This window comes from Lissotriton vulgaris, chromosome 8 (assembly GCF_964263255.1).
Source record: "Lissotriton vulgaris chromosome 8, aLisVul1.2, whole genome shotgun sequence".
In the NCBI taxonomy this organism is placed as follows: Eukaryota; Metazoa; Chordata; class Amphibia; order Caudata; family Salamandridae; genus Lissotriton; species Lissotriton vulgaris.
Window position 1 is genome coordinate 994,040,550 of NC_141696.1, and position 16,937 is coordinate 994,057,486.

At 46.4% G+C, this 16,937-nt stretch overlaps 1 protein-coding gene across 1 annotated transcript in view; it reads left to right on the forward strand.

Annotated features, from left to right (window-relative positions):
- The window catches only part of COMMD6 (COMM domain containing 6), a 173,842-nt gene that overhangs the window by 85,477 nt on the left and 71,428 nt on the right, over positions 1-16,937 (forward strand). The window contains exons 3-5 of the mRNA XM_086934886.1: positions 6,387-6,452; positions 8,074-8,150; positions 13,633-13,801. Of these exons, the coding sequence (XP_086791012.1) occupies positions 6,387-6,452; positions 8,074-8,150; positions 13,633-13,801 (312 nt within the window). The remainder of the gene's footprint in view (positions 1-6,386; positions 6,453-8,073; positions 8,151-13,632; positions 13,802-16,937) is intronic.

Genomic DNA, 16,937 nt, shown 5'->3' on the forward strand with positions numbered 1-16,937 from the left:
TGTAAATACAGACACATAATACTCCTTATTTTGTGCCTCAGGGATCATTTATTAAATATGTTTTTCGATACCCTTTTTCAGGCACTTTTAAACCTTTCACTGTAAACAAGAGCACGCCCTCCAAACACAAAACCTGCTCCGCAGTCTTTCTGGCGTCGTAGCACACCACAGAGGCATTCGGCCTCTGTCGGTGGGGCCCGATGATGAAGCATGACACTGACTAGGTCAGTGTGTGAGGGCTTTCTTTATCACCCAAATCGGTTGTGATAGTCGAATCTTGTGTTAACTCCATGAACTGTGGTCTGTAAAGTTTGCGTTTAGATTGATCAATAGCCTGATCTGACCTCTCTTTTCTTGTTTTTGCATGCTACACTGATCTAACAATGGTTAGGGAGCAGGAGGCCCACGGGATGCGTGTGCAGTGTCTAAAGTCACACGGGTTCACACATAGAAGTCAATGGGTGCGTAAAAGTTATAAAGTTAAAGATTTAGGAGTCTTCCGACTGGACTCGAACTTAACCACTGGAAACTAGGACACTAGGGATGTAAACCTCTACAGGAGCACCGTAGTACTCGCGTTACCTAACCCACAGGAAGCGGGTGCATAGGTCCAAAAGTGCGTCGGGTTTCGTCGTGGAGATCTATGGAGCCTTGGAGTAAAGATGCTGCAGGCGGGCAGAAGAGAAGAGTCCGGGTGGATCCAAGGGTGGATCTAAGATGTAGAGGACCTGAAAGCAGAGGGGACAGAGTCTGGGTCACTAGCCAGTGACCAGGATGGAAACAGGCAATGTCGCGTTGCAATCAGTGCTGATGGGAAGCTTGTCTCTGCAGCCACGTGGACCAGGAGGCATAGACGATGACCAGGATGGAGGCACGAGCTGTCCCACGAAGGCTCTCGCTGTCGGCGGTGTCGGCTTCAAGATTGGAGACAACAAGCCTTGGCAAAGGCAACCCACGCAAGAATCGATGTAGGCTTCTTACTCAGACCAGCAAGGTCTGAGGGGCTGCTTCTTTTCAGGGAAGCAAGGGCCAGTCTGGAGCAACCAGACCAGTGGTGTAGTTTCACGGGATCGTCACCAAGATGGCCAACGGGCAAGTGACCGGGCAGACGCGTCGAGCAGGAAAATGCAAAAGGGCCCCACGCAGAACTCGTGGAGTGTGCAGGGCTGATCTTCGGTGCAGATGCTGCTCGGGGCTAGGGCTTCTAAATCCCCAAATGCACAGCTTCGAGGAGGCCTCGGGGGCTGCACATTTAGCAGGTCGCAGATTTTCAAGATGGCCGGTCCCACGTCTCTCGTCGCCTCCACGGGTCTCAGCTTTACAGGGACTGTGGATCGGGCTGTTGGATGTCTGGGAATCCGGTTCTCGTCAGGTTCGGGGCTCGGGCTCCGGCGGGAGGTGGCGGCAAAGCAAATCGTCAAGCGCTGGATGGTGCCTGCTTTTGCAGGGTGGTCACTCCTTGACCACAAGGGAGATTCTTCAGTCGTCTTCTTCCAAAGTAGAGTGATGAAGGTCCAGAGTTTCGTTTCAGTGTTTCAGTCAGGATAATCTACAGTCTCTAGACTCAGCTCCTACCTATATACGAATCTTAGGGGCTGGATTACCTGCTAGGTCCCTCCTATGGGTGGGACCAGGGAAGGAGGTGGTTACACCCCTTTCCCTTTGTCCAGTTTCGCGCCAGAGCTGGGGCAGGGAAGCCCCAGCACCGGTTTGAACTGGACTATGCATGAGACACCTTGTGTGCCCTAGGCAGTGTCTCAATCCTTTCAGCCCTCCCTGTCCCAATACACAAAGTCCTGTCTGGGGTGGTGCTAGCACCTCCCAAGGCAGGAAACCTATTGTCCAAGCCTCCCTAGCTGGAAGGACTCCCAGCAGCAGGAGGTCAGACTTGAGTCTGTGGCAGCAGCATCCATTTTGTGATGCTGAGTGTTAGAAACGGGACCCTGGCCGGCCAAGACTCGCGTCGAGGTCAGTCAGGGATCACCATTTCTAAGGTCAGGGCAAGGGAGTCACACACCAAGGTAACCCCCACTCGCCCTCTAGTTAACGTGGCGCGAGCAGTCTAGGCTAAACTTGGAGGCGGTATGAGTTAAGTATTTGCGCACGCACCCCAGCAACAACACCCAAGGCCCACCGCAAAGGAAAACTCCACACAAGGATATATATAAAAAATAGCCTTTGTATTTATAATAAACAAAACACATTAGATAACACACAAACTTTACAATGTGCCAGGGGCACAGGCAAAATTTACAAGGGGAATTATGTACAGGACAGGGCCACATGGACCACTGTCAGGGGTAGGCACTTGTCAGAAAATACTACTGGTAGGTACACACTTAGGACATAAACATTGAATGAGTAGCACCAAAATTATAAATGCAACACACATCCAGTAATCACTGGAAAAGTAAAGACCTCCTACGCAACCCTAAAACACTGTAGGTAATCACGCAGGTAACTAGGACCTTCTCATCAGGACCTAAGGAAGGAATACCAACACCTAAGCAATTCACTCCTCTTAGAAAAGGGAAGGAAACCTAAACATAAAATGAAACATCAACAATCCTCTATGCAGGTCACATTTAGCAAAGTGGATATACATCAAATGGGACATCACCAATCCTCTATGCAAGTCACATTTAGCAAAGTGGATAAACCTAAAGTGGGATGTCAACAATTGCACATGAGGTATTAAACACAGAGGTGCAGATTAGAACATATGCGCAAGAATCACATACACAGAAATTACAATGCGCGGGGTGCACGTAGCACAACACTCAAAAATGTCCCTCAGGCCAACTGGCCTCGAAAGGGGCGGAATGCCCTGAGTCTCAGTGTCAGGGAAGCTGCGCAGGCAGCACAGCACACAAAGCCTAAACGTGGCAACTGTCCGCTAAGTGCTGGACAGTTGTTAAACAGGACTGGGCAAACGTTGGAGCCAGGAGGGCTCAAGAACAAGGTGGGGAGACACAGTGTGGGAGCCTCGGGGCTACAACCAACTAGCTGCCTGTGTCCCCCTAGAGCCTCTCAGGGCTCGCAAAGCAAATGCACAAATAGAGCTTCAGCGCTCTAAATCAATGAAAGGCCCCCTCGAGCCTTGGGGCTCGTAAATGCAGGCAGGGCAATGAGCCTCGCCGGGCTCGGCAACAACTGTGGCCTCTGGAGCCTCTCGGGGCTCGAAAAGGACCAATGCGGGCAGGTGGAGCCTCTCTCAGGCTCGTAAATCAAATAACTGGCACTCGAGCCTCGCGGGCTCTAAATCAACAATTTACCCCTAGGAGCCTCGGGGCTCCAATCTGAAATGCAGGCTTCGTTGGAGTCCCACACGGGGGACTCAGGATCAAGCAATGCCCCAAGAGCCTCGTGGCTCTAAACAACTACGGGCGCGAGGTCGCGCTATGGGGGAGGGGCGGACACCGACAATGTGTCCCGACGCCCCTCTCCCCTTGCAGGCACTCACCGGGTCTCTGGGTGGCAGGACGGCTCCTCGGCGGCTCGGCTAGGACCGCGGGCGGGCTCCCCTCCACTCGGGGAGCCTCGAGGACGAAGCCGGCTGCTCCTCTCGCCTCCCGCCTGACCTATCTTGCTACACGCCGCCTGCCTTCCTCCGGGGCCGCCAATGGCAGCGCGGCCCTGGGGGTCAGGAGGCGGGACTTCCGGGTCGCTGCAGGCAGCGCGGCGGCCCGGCAACAGCTTCCAGTGCTCCCGGGCTGCGGCGGTGATTTCCTGGGCAATGCCGGGTGGGCACCGGCTCGAAAATAAAATAAACACCACGGGGCAATGCCGGGTAGGCACCGGCCTTAAATTAAATATAAAGCGAGGTAGGCACTCGCTATGCACCAAAAATCGGCAAAGTCGGCTCCAATGCCGGGTGGGCACCGGCAATGTCGATCAAGCGCTCCCAAGCGCTCAGGGGCTAAGGAGAAGCGCGCTCAGCGCTAAAAAGATAAGCAAAGCGCTATTGAGCGCTGGGGCACAAGGAAAGCGCTCCTAGCGCTACAAATCAAGATCAGGGCGCCTCCAGGCACCGGAAAGCTCCAGCAGGGTCTGGAGGCAGGCAGAGGGGCAAGGCAGGGCCAGAGCCAGCACACTGGGTCTCCAGGCAGGGAGACAGCCAAGTGGCGGTCCTCTTGGCCCCTGCAGCAGCAGCAGCCCCCTCTGGCAAGATCCTGGAAGAAAACCAAAGACAGGACAAATTGTATGGGGACACAGCCCCTTCTTATACAGCAAAATCCCTTTGTCTCAGGGTGCAGGGTGGGGGGAAAACCAGTCGCAGCTGGTTTTGAAGTACTCTGTTTACCTCAACCACCCTCCCTATTCACTGGCAGGGCTAGGGCCATCAGTCGCACTACAGGGGGTGGAGCCAGCATTGTCTGGGGAAAGTCCAGGCCCATCAGGGACCAGGTGCACTCCTCCCAAGCCATCAAGCATGCTAATTTCACACTCACCACCGGGCAGACCCATCCAGCCTTCCTGGAGCCAGGCTCACCAGCCAGCTCCAGCCAATCACACTGCAGGCATATTTTACAGTAATATGCCAAGTACTAGAAATGGCATTTCTACACATGACACACACATGCCACATACACAATTGTGAAGCATTCATTCCCACGAACACGCACATACCAAATTCGAGCATGCACTCCCCACACATCAGGAATTACTAGGGACACCGACATTCCCCATGCATCCCTATGGGAGAGCAGGCCAGCCTAACTACATGCACGCACTTTACTCTGGGACACAGAGAAAAAGTGCGCACAGACCAGAAAATCATCCACGCATATCACAGATCACAAGCAAAAAGATTAGGGGTGAACCTGCCTTAAGGGCCAAGTCCAACACAGAGGCTCTGGTTAACTTTAACCGGGAATAGTAGGAACAACATGTTTTCTCCCTCTAGAAGGGTTGAATGCTACCCCCGTCGCCAGACCTGGCGAGGGGGTAGTATTCCAAATCGTATGACACCCTACTCGACATGTTTTGATAAAGCCAAACCATAGTTAGCATCTAACCGCGAGGATTATAATGCACTTAAGAGTATATGGTATGGCACTATCCTAGAACAGCTAAAGGACATGGTTCCGAAAGCTGCAGACAGGCTCAGCTCATACTAGAGCACCGTCTCACATAAAACCAAGCACTCCGCCTCCAGGATTGTTAAGGTCTGCCATAGGAGTGACTTATAGGTGTATATGTGGCTAGATAAAAGGTTAGATATAGGTATACTATACCTAAGCAAGGGGTGATTACACCACCTTGCCCCAGCTGAGTGATCAGCCAGTTGTGTCGATTTGAATGGCCAGCCAGGGGTGGCAAAAGATATGCTGCAGACCCTGGTAGGCCTTGGATGCACCTATGCCCTGGGTACCAATGATACACTGTACAGGGGCTCATAAGGTGATCCAGTATCGAATTGGTAATGCACCTAAAGTGCATTGTAGTGAATTTAGAGAGAGAACAGCTGGGCTGTGGGTCTGATTAGCAGGCCCACAGCCACATTAAGTCGAAAACCAGTGAAGCAAAAAGCAAAATGTGGGGTGACTATAGGAAAGCAGACCCTACTCTCCTACACTCCCCTTACCCCCCTCTCCTTGCCTGCTGCTGGAATAATGTTCAGGCTGGGGTTACTGCCATCAATGTTCCATTTCTAAACTCCTAGGGATTCTGAAAAATCAAAGCGTCACACAAAGATCAAGTGTCGCAAATGAGCTATGACTATTTAACAAAAGAGTGGTGAGGTTGTAGTATGTAGCTAGTGTTGAATTTATGAGCACATTGTCACAAATATATTGCTAAAGCATGGTGTGGTAGCACACTGTCATTTACAGACTGCAAAGTTTTCATTTCATGAAGTTTAAAAGACGAGGCAAGTCATAAAATCTTTGGCGACACCCAACATGAGAAATGCACAGATAGTATTGCACTGAAAATAAGTTTATTTGCTTGGGAGGAGAGGGCTCCTCACTCTGAATGTTGAAATAGTAAGACTGACTCAAGGAAATGAGGATGATCAATGTAGTGGAAGGTATCTTGTCATTGAGATCGTTTGTCTTCTGGGTAGCTTATTGATGTTGCATAGTGGCTAATGTCTTCCCACTCCAAGAGGATTCTCAATGTGAACTTAATTTTCCTGAGTTAAATGAGCTGCCAATTGCATTACATTTTTGATTTTAAAAAAAAGGCAAACACAAAAGGCCCGTCAGTATTGCCTAGCATTTTGTTTTTTATTCAGCGAGTTTTATTGGTTATTTTATGCCAAGTTTATTTTTTTCTTTGCTTAGAAACTATGAAAATAATTTGCACGCAAAGGCATTAACTGTTAAACCTAGTCTTTTGTATCAGCTTGGGCAAAAATAAGGTTTTTCTGTTTATTTTTTCAGTGCAGTCAAGTTATTCAACATCTCCATCGTCACATCCCAGGTGTTGATGTCGCCCAACTATGCCAGGTCAGTTTCAACATAAATTGCTCATAAGCAACAACACAGAGGCCAAGACCACTATTTGTTTAAGCTTGGAGTCACGCATGTGTCAACTTTAAAATACATGCAAAAAGAACAATTGATGGACTGAATGCTGAACAATCTCAAGCATTCACCTCCAGTACATAGATCTGGGCCTAAATCCATCGTTTTTTTCTCACCATGCCATTTCAGTTTGGACCCAGCCATATGCAAATCAGTCTTAACTCACTCCCCTTGAGAACACTCTAGCAGGAAACAAGCATCCAGGGACCGGGTTCCGGGTGTCGCCCCTCATCAGCCAGTCTAGCTTGACTCCAGTGGCACAGTGAGCATGTCTGGTCACCCCAATCAGAGATCTGGGTTTAATCCATTGTTTTCCTTTTGACTGCAGTTTATAGAAAATACAGGGGAGGCATCCTGTACATGTGAACAGCATCGCTATGGGCACAGATGAGCCCGAGAAAAATGCGCACTTGCTGTAGTGTGTAGACTGATAGAGCTTATTGGGAATAAATTATATCCACTGCACCAAAATAGCACCATACTTGATTTGGCGTTTGAAACGCCTTGATTGGGTTTATTGCAAATAAATTACATCCAATAAAGCAATCTGTCTACTCACCACCTTGAGTGTGCAGTTTTCTCTGGCTCATCTGCTCCCAAAGCCCTTGTGTGTCACTGCGTCCTGTACGTTGCTCTATGCAAGTAGAAACTCAAAGCGTACATGAGAATGTTTTTAAGCAGCCAAACTTGCCATAGAGGTACAGTTATTTTTGGTAGTATGCTTTTGGGCGGCTCTTAACATGAATATATAATGTTGGAAAATTAACTAGGGGCAAGTTATGCATTCACATTCACAGCTACATTGCAATCTACTGATAACATGGATGCTTGTAGAGAGCAGCTACATCCCTACGTAGTGCATTATATTTAAACAAATGACTGGAGTGAAGCATTTAAAAAGTACGTTTTTTACACTAAAACAGCTAATTGCCCTACCATTATGTGAAAAAAAGTAAATATTGATGCAATTTGAACACGGCAACAATAAATTAGGTTGATATTACATTAACTAGCACAATAAAAATGACTTATTATGTGGGCTAAGGAAATAAATGAGATTCCTGCTATTGTGGCAAAGGGAGCACAAAGTCACCACCCCCTTTTTTTCCGCTTTTGGCCGCCATAAGTGTGGCAGGGTATGCTCAGACATGAGTCCCTTGCTCACTTTGTCACTGGATTCAAGCAAGCCGGGCTGAAGACGGCTGGAATGCCAAAAACCGGTCCTCGGAAGCTTGTTTCCGGTCCAGGGAAGACATGGCTTGGCAGTTCGGGCTGGCCTGTTCCCATGAGGCACAGGGTCAGATTGATTTGCATATAGCCATGTCTGAACTGGGGTGGCAGAGTGGGCTAAAGAACGGTTATAGATTAAACCCAGATCTTTTGACTGGGTGTGAGTGTTTTATTGATTCAGATGCTCCGTCCATCACCACCCCCTTTTGTTCCGCTCTAAGATGTCTGAGCACAATTTAAGTTGCATTTTATATTGTTTTGCTATAAAGTCTTGTTAATGAACCTTTTTTTCTCCCTACAAATTTGTTACCAGAGGTTTCAAACAGCAGGCCTGGATATTACTGTGGGAGAGTTGGGGAAAGTAGTTCATGCTGTGCATTATCTATACAGGTATGAAAGCCAATATGCCTTTTTTCTTCTAAACATTATTTATAAATTATCGGCGAGCAGATACAGTTATGAATCATGATGTACATTAAAAGAGAAATGGAAGCATAGAGAAATGTAAATTGCATATTTTGCTAAAAATACACAAAATACAAGCCACCTTTTTCATTAAGTGCAATAAAAAATGTTTTTCAGTTAGCAGTCGTATCCTGAATCTCTTTGCACCCTGGGGTTAGGGGGTGGGTGCAGTAACCGGTAGGGGTTAAGAAGGAGTCCCATATGTTTTTGAATTTATATATACGCACTGCAGGTATCTTCCCTGTGGCATAGTCAGGCCTGGTGCCAGTGGGGATCAAAAGACCTTAACACCTGTGCCACTGTGTGGCACACCGCTAGTATTAAATAGGATATCATTTTTGCCTCTAACTGCCTTTTGTCGTTATAGCAAATGTTTTTAGCCCCTTTCTCCACTGTTAATGCACTAACTCTAGTACGCCTTGAAAAGGAGAATGAAAGTAAGTTCCTTCCAAGTATCAATTTATTATTCATTTTTAGTTAAATTACATCAAGGTTTGGTGTCAGACCCTGCCTGGGAAACCACAGGGCATACCGGGGCCACTTGGCCCCAACTGTGGTGGTTGAGGTCATTTGTCACTGGTGTCCTGAGTTCTGTCCTATTATGCCAATGCAAACTGAATCAAGTGCCCCCTTTTTGCAATTGACTCTCTGGGCATCAATCAAAAATTACTTTATTCGTGTTTCACATGAAAGACATAAAAGTACAGATAAAAATATATTTCATGGACAATAAATAGGAGAGTGCGTTGTACTTTACAGCCTAATTGTCTTTCTTAATCTGATCTTGCTTTTAAAAAAACTTACTACACATCCCATCGTCAATTCATCTTCCATACATTGCATCTTTAAATATGCAGCTCTGTATTGTCTTGAACCGTACAGTTTTAAAATCGGTAATAAGAACAACCTCCTTGGCAGCATATAAAATCTACAGAATAAAGTTGCATGCAGTGTCGATTGTGTCGAACTACTATCGCACGGACATAGTGCTAGAGTACGTGACCAATCGTTTGTCACTGGTTTGATTTTGATTGACTCTCTGGGTAGCACAAGTAAGCAGTCAAAAGCTTCTCATGGAGGCAGCGTGGAGGCAAAATCTCTACTTCACAGTCAATGTGACCCAGTAAGGCAATGTTCAGCCTAGTGCTTATCTTAGTAAAAGGCATGTACTGTAATAACATATCAAAACATAATACAACCTGAACCTGACTCTTCCCCCCGCGGAGGTGGGCAGGGTGCGCTCGCTTACGCCCTTATCATAGGCGTCTGCCTCTCTGTTGTATCTGGGTATCCGGCTAACACCTACCCTAGGCTCACTGTTCTCGGCTAACTTCCCCCCAATGCGAACTGCAGTGCGCGCTGAGCTGGAGCGGTGGAAGCCAAAATACATCTCATGGCTTGGTAGGATCCATGCTCTCAAGATGGTCCTACTTCCTAAGTTCTTATATCTTTTCCAGGCTCTGCCCATACCGGTGGAGTTGGATTTTTTTCGCCGCCTCAAGACTTTGATGCTGAAGTTTGTGTGGCAAGGAGGCCGGGCGCGCTTCTCGTTCGCAACGCTGAGGTGGCCGCGGAAGGAGGGAGGAGTGGGGCTCCCGGACATATACCTGTACTATAAGGCCGCGCAGCTGCGGGTACTGGTGGAATGGTCCCAGCAGCTCTCAGAGAAACACTGGCTGCATATGGATCGGAGTGTGGCCGGGAGGTCCATATGGGATTTGGCCTGGAAGCCTAAGGTAGACCATCCCAGGAATGCTTACATCAGCACCCCTACCAGCACGGTCCTGAAAGTGTGGGACACGGTCAGTGGTGATGACCGTTGGACCACGTATCCGTCCCCATTTACGCCCATTCACTTTAATCCGGCATTTCCTCCGGCTCTGAGAGAGGGACCCTTTGGAATATGGAGAGAGGGAGGCTGTAGAGCCCTCACGCATTTGTTCCACGGAACAGCGCCTCTCACCTTTCATAATTGTATGCGAGATTATGAGATTCTGCCCACTGAACGCTTCCGCCACAACCAGCTCTTGCATTGGGCAACCTCGGCGGGAGTGGTGGACGCCGCCACAAGACCATTGACACCATTTGAGGCCTTTATTCTCCGCACGTCTACTATGAAAGGGGCGATCTCCTTCTTATATGGGTTGTTGCTGGACACTGCGGTATCCCCACGTCCCGCTATATGGAACACTGGGAGGCCCTTTTAGGCAGAGCCATTTCTGACAGCGAATGGAAAAGCCTCTGGCGGGACATAGCTGCGCATAATCACTCGGTGGACCTTAGAGAGGCTCACCTGAAACTCATGTTCGATTGGTACCTCTACCCGTCCAAGCTACATCGGATATTCCCAGCCTCCTCAGACAGGTGCTGGAGAGGTTGTGGTCTGTTGGGGGACTTCCGCCATATTTGGTGGGATTGCCCAGCTATCCGCCCGTTCTGGACTGAGATTTTGTCCCACATCAAGGACGTCCTGGGTTATCCGATTCCGGAGTCGATGGATAATGTCCTGTTGGGGCTCCATGACCCGATGTTGGAACACCAAACTACGGCGGACAAACTTATTATATGGCTATGCCTTGGAGCTGCCAAGTTAACACTATCGGCGGCCTGGAAGAAACCAAATGCCCCGGCTATATCATTGTGGCACGCAAGACTATGGCGATTGCTGAGCATGGAGAGAATGTCGGACATATTTTTGGTCAATTTTAAAAATTTCTTGTTCCGATGGGGCCCTCTGGTCCGCTTTCTGTCTCGAGGCCTGCCATCTGCGGTCTGTCCCTCCACATTTCGTGCTCTTCACCTTTTCCAGATTTAAACAGATGGTTTGTATGAGGGCTTGGAGTGAATGTGTGGATGGTCGCCACCGCCAGGGGGGGGGGGAAGGGGGGAGTGGGGGGGGACTATTGTTGGGGTTGTTGGTTCTTACCTGTTGCGACACTGCTTAGCCTATGGAGACGGACTGTTGTTTGAATCTTATGCAGCTATGTCCCCCAGTTGGGGTCGCCGCCTCTCATAGCATGACTATAGCCGGTCGGCTGACCGCGAAGGGGTTTGAGCCTAATTTTCCTTCTGCTTCTGGCGAACATTGACTCTTGTACCTGCACCTAAACATTACTCTATGCTGCCTTTTCTTGCCTCCTTTGAGAAAGCGTTCTCCAGCACCCCCTGTGTGGGGTTATTTGCGGATTGTCGCCTGTAATTTCCTTTTTTTCTTTTTTTTGTTTTCCTCTCCTTCTTTCTTTCCTGCAAAACTAAATAAAAAATTTTATTTAAAAAAAACATAATACAACACAATTCAGTGGACTCACCTATGTGGTTCTGGTTCCAACTACAGTTCCTAGGTAAACATTTACTTACTCTGAGGCACCACCCGGACGTACTAGGACTTTCCCTAGTGCATATAGGACTTTTGCAGAAGCGTAGGCTTAGATTTGGTACAGGTGCAGTTCCCTAGGTCTTCACTTATGTGGATTGAGTTATAGTTCAGCATAACAGTTTATAAACAAAATGGAATTGAATAAGTAACTGTCACGGTTTCTTCTGCAGAACACTCGAATGTGTGTCTAATTGAGACTTTTGTGTGTGAAGCACCATTATCTGCTCAAGGGTGCTGCTGCTGTTCTGTTCTATCGCACTTTCATTGCTGATACTGAGCCACTGCAGCAGCTTCACTTGGGATTCACGCTACGTTGATTGAGCAGCACAGAAGACCTGTGCTACTGTAGGCCGTCCTGACGGAAGTGGCTAGGATCCGAAGGGGCTGGTTAGGGGCAGTTTCAGCCTCCAGGCCTAGATAACGTAGGTGCTCATCTGGCATGTGCATTCTCTGGTCAAGAATGAAGCTTCTGCTTTGGTGATGGAAGCTCCTCCACTGAATTTGCTTGGAGTCGAGCAGCGGTACGAGGCTGGCAGAAGTGCCAGATAGTACATGGTTACTTCTCACGCTTGATTTTTGTAGGGAGCCTGCTCTGGCGGCCACAATAGGTGACTGGGAGATCCATCACAATGTTGGTCAGCTCCGCTTCCAACCGATTTCAGCATCTTATGGGTATTCCACACTCCAGGCTCACATTTTGCTTCTCCTACTAGACATTCTATACTCTTGCATGACTAAGTACCCATCTTCCCTCTCTTAGCACGTATGCAGGCTTCTGGGCACCTGGCACACCTTCAGCAAGTTGTGAAGACTTCTTTCTGGTAATGTGCCCTCACCCATGCGAGAAATGGCAGGCATGTAGCATCGCTGATCACACAACAGCTGTTCATGTACTCTTTGAAGTACTCCCTTCCTGGGTCAAGAACAACTTGGAACTGGAACAAAGAGAAGATGGATCCCTCTTTTATACACATGTTCCATGCAGGGCATGTGGATCCGCAGTCTAAGGTTGTAGAAATGGTTTGGGTTGCTAAACCAGCTTTGTGGTAGGTGATGCCCCTTTGATTGTGGTAGTGGAGTATCAAACGTCACAGTAAAGTGGGAGAACAATGCACCCTGCTGTCATTAACCTTCCTGAAGTAATAATCAGGGCTAGACCAAAGGGCAGCCCCTGGATAGTAATGTTATCACCTTGCACAACAGAAATGTTACTCACCCTTCACCCTACTATCCACCAATCCGTGGTTCTCAGGAGGAACTAATCAGCAGCTTTTTGCTAAAAAAGAAAAAGGCCCTCATTGAATTTCTGAAAGCAGCCCTGGCCCCATTCTCTTTCACTCGGTACCGAGATCTCTACCTTCGTGTTACAGGAACGCACTCAGTACACTTCTACTGTCTGCATATGCTGTATCATCCTCTATCTTGTGCCATTGATATGCTAAACCCGAATTTATCCAGAAAGGAGCTCATCGGTCCCAGTACGCCGACACATACCACAATCAGTAAGTATGTGTATGTTCTACACACTCTGCACATACATGCACTTGACACACTCACAGAATGTCCACATAAGCAAGGCTCTGGGGTTCACATAACAGTAGACCTTTACCTGAGAAGGGTCAGTAGACTCTCCTGTTTTTTTCTGGAGTTTTTAGCCATAGTTCAACCTTTCTGACATTGATAAACTTCGTAGTCTTCACAGCTAATCTTAATATTTCACACAAACCTTGGTATAGTTGAAGAATATAATTAAAACTTTTCTCACACTCCCCTTTTTTTCTCTTCATTTCTTATATTTTGCTGCTTAAGGCGTCTTTAGTCTGACGAAGGCACTTGATCTACTTTAATTCCCAGAAAACATTTTCTACAAAGAACAGCTTTTAAGGGTATTGATCTAGAACTGTTTGTATATAAATTGTAGCAAAAAGTTAATTATGACAAAAGTAATTAAATATTTCATCTATTTTTCCAATGTTGTTGCTGCTAAACACCCGATCTACTACCAATTGTATTCTTCTGATTTATTTTCAGCTTAGCAGCAAAACACAATCTTTCTGCAGAAGAACTGTCGACGGTTTTGGTTGAAGCCAAACGTCCATTGCCAAAACAAACTTTGCAGGTCCTACATAGCGTGTGGAAGGAGCAGGGTAAATCTTTGTCGGTGTCGGAAGAGGCTAGAAATGTAGTTGCAGGCGGTCAGGTGAGAATGAATTCCTTATTTTTTTGTCTCCTTGCAGATGAGGTGGCATTTAAGTTTGTGTTCCTACTTATCTCCCATTATCTTATTCTTGGTTTCATTTCTGTCCCTTTATTTTCTATTTTCTCCTAACATCATCATCATAATCTTTATTTCGGCACAATTTGAACTATAAAAGATACATATATCAACAATGCATAAAAAAAAAGATTTGGTTACATAGTGCGTTTGCTATATAGAGAAGCAAATGGCGTTACACAGGACAGTGGTATGGGTGAGATTCGTTGGGTACATAAATAGGTTAAAACAACATACAAATATTAAAAAGTGTTATTATTAAAACTTTAAAATTGGTACTGGTTAAAAAAGTGAATAGGTATTACGACAAAGTCATTTCTCTTTTGTTTTTACAATTGGAGTCCCTTCTTACTCGTGCAAAATTTCTGGAAAGTAAGAATCTTCTAATACCAAATACAATCACTCTTCTGGTATCTGACTTAATAATCCTCAGTGCCTCTCCACATTATCTTACTCCTAGGAGATTACACAGTGGCTTTATCCATTTCTTTCTAGCTATCGCATAGGCAGGACAGAAAAAGAGGATGGGCTGATCGTCCTCCTTGGCGCTATTTTGACAAAGAGTGCATAATCCACATTGCCTTGGTTCGCTTTGCCCTGATTCATCCACCCTGGACCATTTTGCTAAAGTTGAGTTCGTTTTTAGGTTGCCATATCTGAATTTCATAAATAGACTTTTGGCCAAAGGGGGTTGGATGTCGTCAAGGAAATCTTCGAAGCTAGGAGAATCCTTGAAGACCAAGAAATTGCTTGTTAGTGATCCACCCCTATGCTCAGTGGTCAAAGTATATGTGATGTAGCCCCAGAAGGCAATTTTAACCAGATTTTTAGCGTTTTGAGGTAAATTTTCTGGCTCTTCCCAAAACTGTGACAACCCAATTTTGATGAGCCAGTAACGCACATGTTTGAGTCAGATATTTGTCTTTAGTGAGTCCAGGCTCATTATTTCCCTCAGTCCATTTCTGTAGTCTAAAAGCTCGGGTGTAACCCAGAGCCTAACCCAGAATGATAAAGGCCGTAAGATGGTATAATGATCTGTGCGTCTGATATTAAAATCTAGCATTAGTGGTATTGACGGGATGCCCGTTGGCAACTTCACAAGGCTTCTCAAGAATTTGTTGTCATTAGTTGTGAATGCATTCTTAGACATTGGCCCCCATATTTCGGCCCCATACTGTGCTGCAGACTGGGCCTTAAACTTATATACTTCTAATGCCGGAGAAACAGCTTTGCTAGTACTTTTGCCAAGTCTTTTTAGGATAGGTATGGTGTTCTGCATAAATGTCAGTTTGCTCTTCTCTATTTGGCTTCTCCAAGAAAATTTACAGTCAATGGAGATTCCCAAATAAGAGAAGTCTTGAACTAGTTCTAATTTTTGCCCAGATAGTGTCTAGTTCACTTTAAAAGTTTTATGAGGGTTTAGGGTCATGCATTTGTTTTTTTTAGCGTTAATCTCTAAACCCTTTTTATTACAATATAAGTGGAATGAGTGTAATAGTGCTTGTAGTCCTCTGGGGGTTTGGGAGATTTATATAGTATTGTCCGCAAACAGCAGGGCAGATACTTTCTCTCCGTTCAGCGTAGGGGAATCATTGTGACAGCCTGCTAAGTGGGACGGAATGTCATTAACAAACAGTGAGAATAGCGTAGGAGCCAGCACACAGCCCTGGCGGACTCCACGCTCAATCGGTATTTCTTGCGTCAATTCTCCATTTGGTCCCCATCGCACTTTTGCCAAATTGTTTGCATGCAACCTTATGATCTGATGAAGCAGACAAGCAGGTAGCCCTTGTGAATGTAAAGATTCCCATAGGAGATCGCATGATACAAGGTCAAACGCGGCCCTGAGATCAACAAAGGCAACGTAAAGGTGCCCTTTTCTTATAAGCACGTACTTCCAATAAAGGCAACAGAATCTCAAGACTTGGTCAACAGTGCTTACTCTGTTCCTAAAGCCAGATTGAAACTTAGTAAGAATGGAGTTGTCTTCCATCCACAAATTCACTCTAGCTAAAATATGCCTTGAATAAATTTTTTGTAGATATCCATTAGGCTGATTGGACGATAGTTAGATGGTTCAAACCTGTCGCCCTTTTTAAAAATTAAAACGATATCCGCACCCCTCCAACTGTCTGGGAGATCGACCCCGGACGCCAATGTATTACATAAAAGGTTAATATAAGGTGCCCAGACACTAGGCTCGTGTTTATAGAGATCGCCTGGAATTTTGTCTAGGCCAGGTGCTTTGCCGTTTTTAACAGCATTGATAGCCGTTACAGTTTCCTCTATACTGAACTCTAGTTTGTTTTCATATGGAGTAAGCCACGGGGCATCCTTGCCGAAGGCGTTTACAAGGTCAGGTTTTTTAAAGAGTGTAGTGAAATGGTTGACCCAAGTTAATTCATCCAGGAACACATCCTTTACCGCTAGTCCCACGTGGTTCCCTTTTGCCACCAGTCTCCAGAAACCAACGTGGTCCTTGGTCTTGGCTGCTATTAGCAAGTCTGCCCGACATTCTTCTTCCCAGTCTCTTCTGGCAGCGTCCTGGATTTGCTTGTAATCTTTTCTTGCCAACCTAATGTCAGCGGGAGATTTGGTTTTATTGCCACTAAGAGACTCGCTTTGCCTGAACGGCAAGTTTTGCCATACCATGGTTTACTATGTGATAAATTATTTAAATGTTGGTGTTTTTTCCTCGGCATTGTCGTTACCATTGGTTTTAAGTTTAAAAAAAAATTAATTATGTAAATTAATAAAATTGTCAGCCTCCAACGGCGCATTTATATACTTGGAGAATGTCTCAACTAAGAGTAAATAAATCCCAGCAAGTGCTTCACCATGCTCCAATATATGTCACCATTTTAACGAACGCCGGTTATTGCTAACCAATGTCGCATCATTGTTACAGGTTTGGTCATCTATTCTATTATCTACACTTGTGCCATGAAGAAAGACAGAGTCAAATATCAATTCCAGTGGGCGATGGTCACTCTCAGCTCTCTCTTTGACCTCTAGGTCAACCATGTGCTGCCAAATATCCAAGGAAACGATTATATAATCG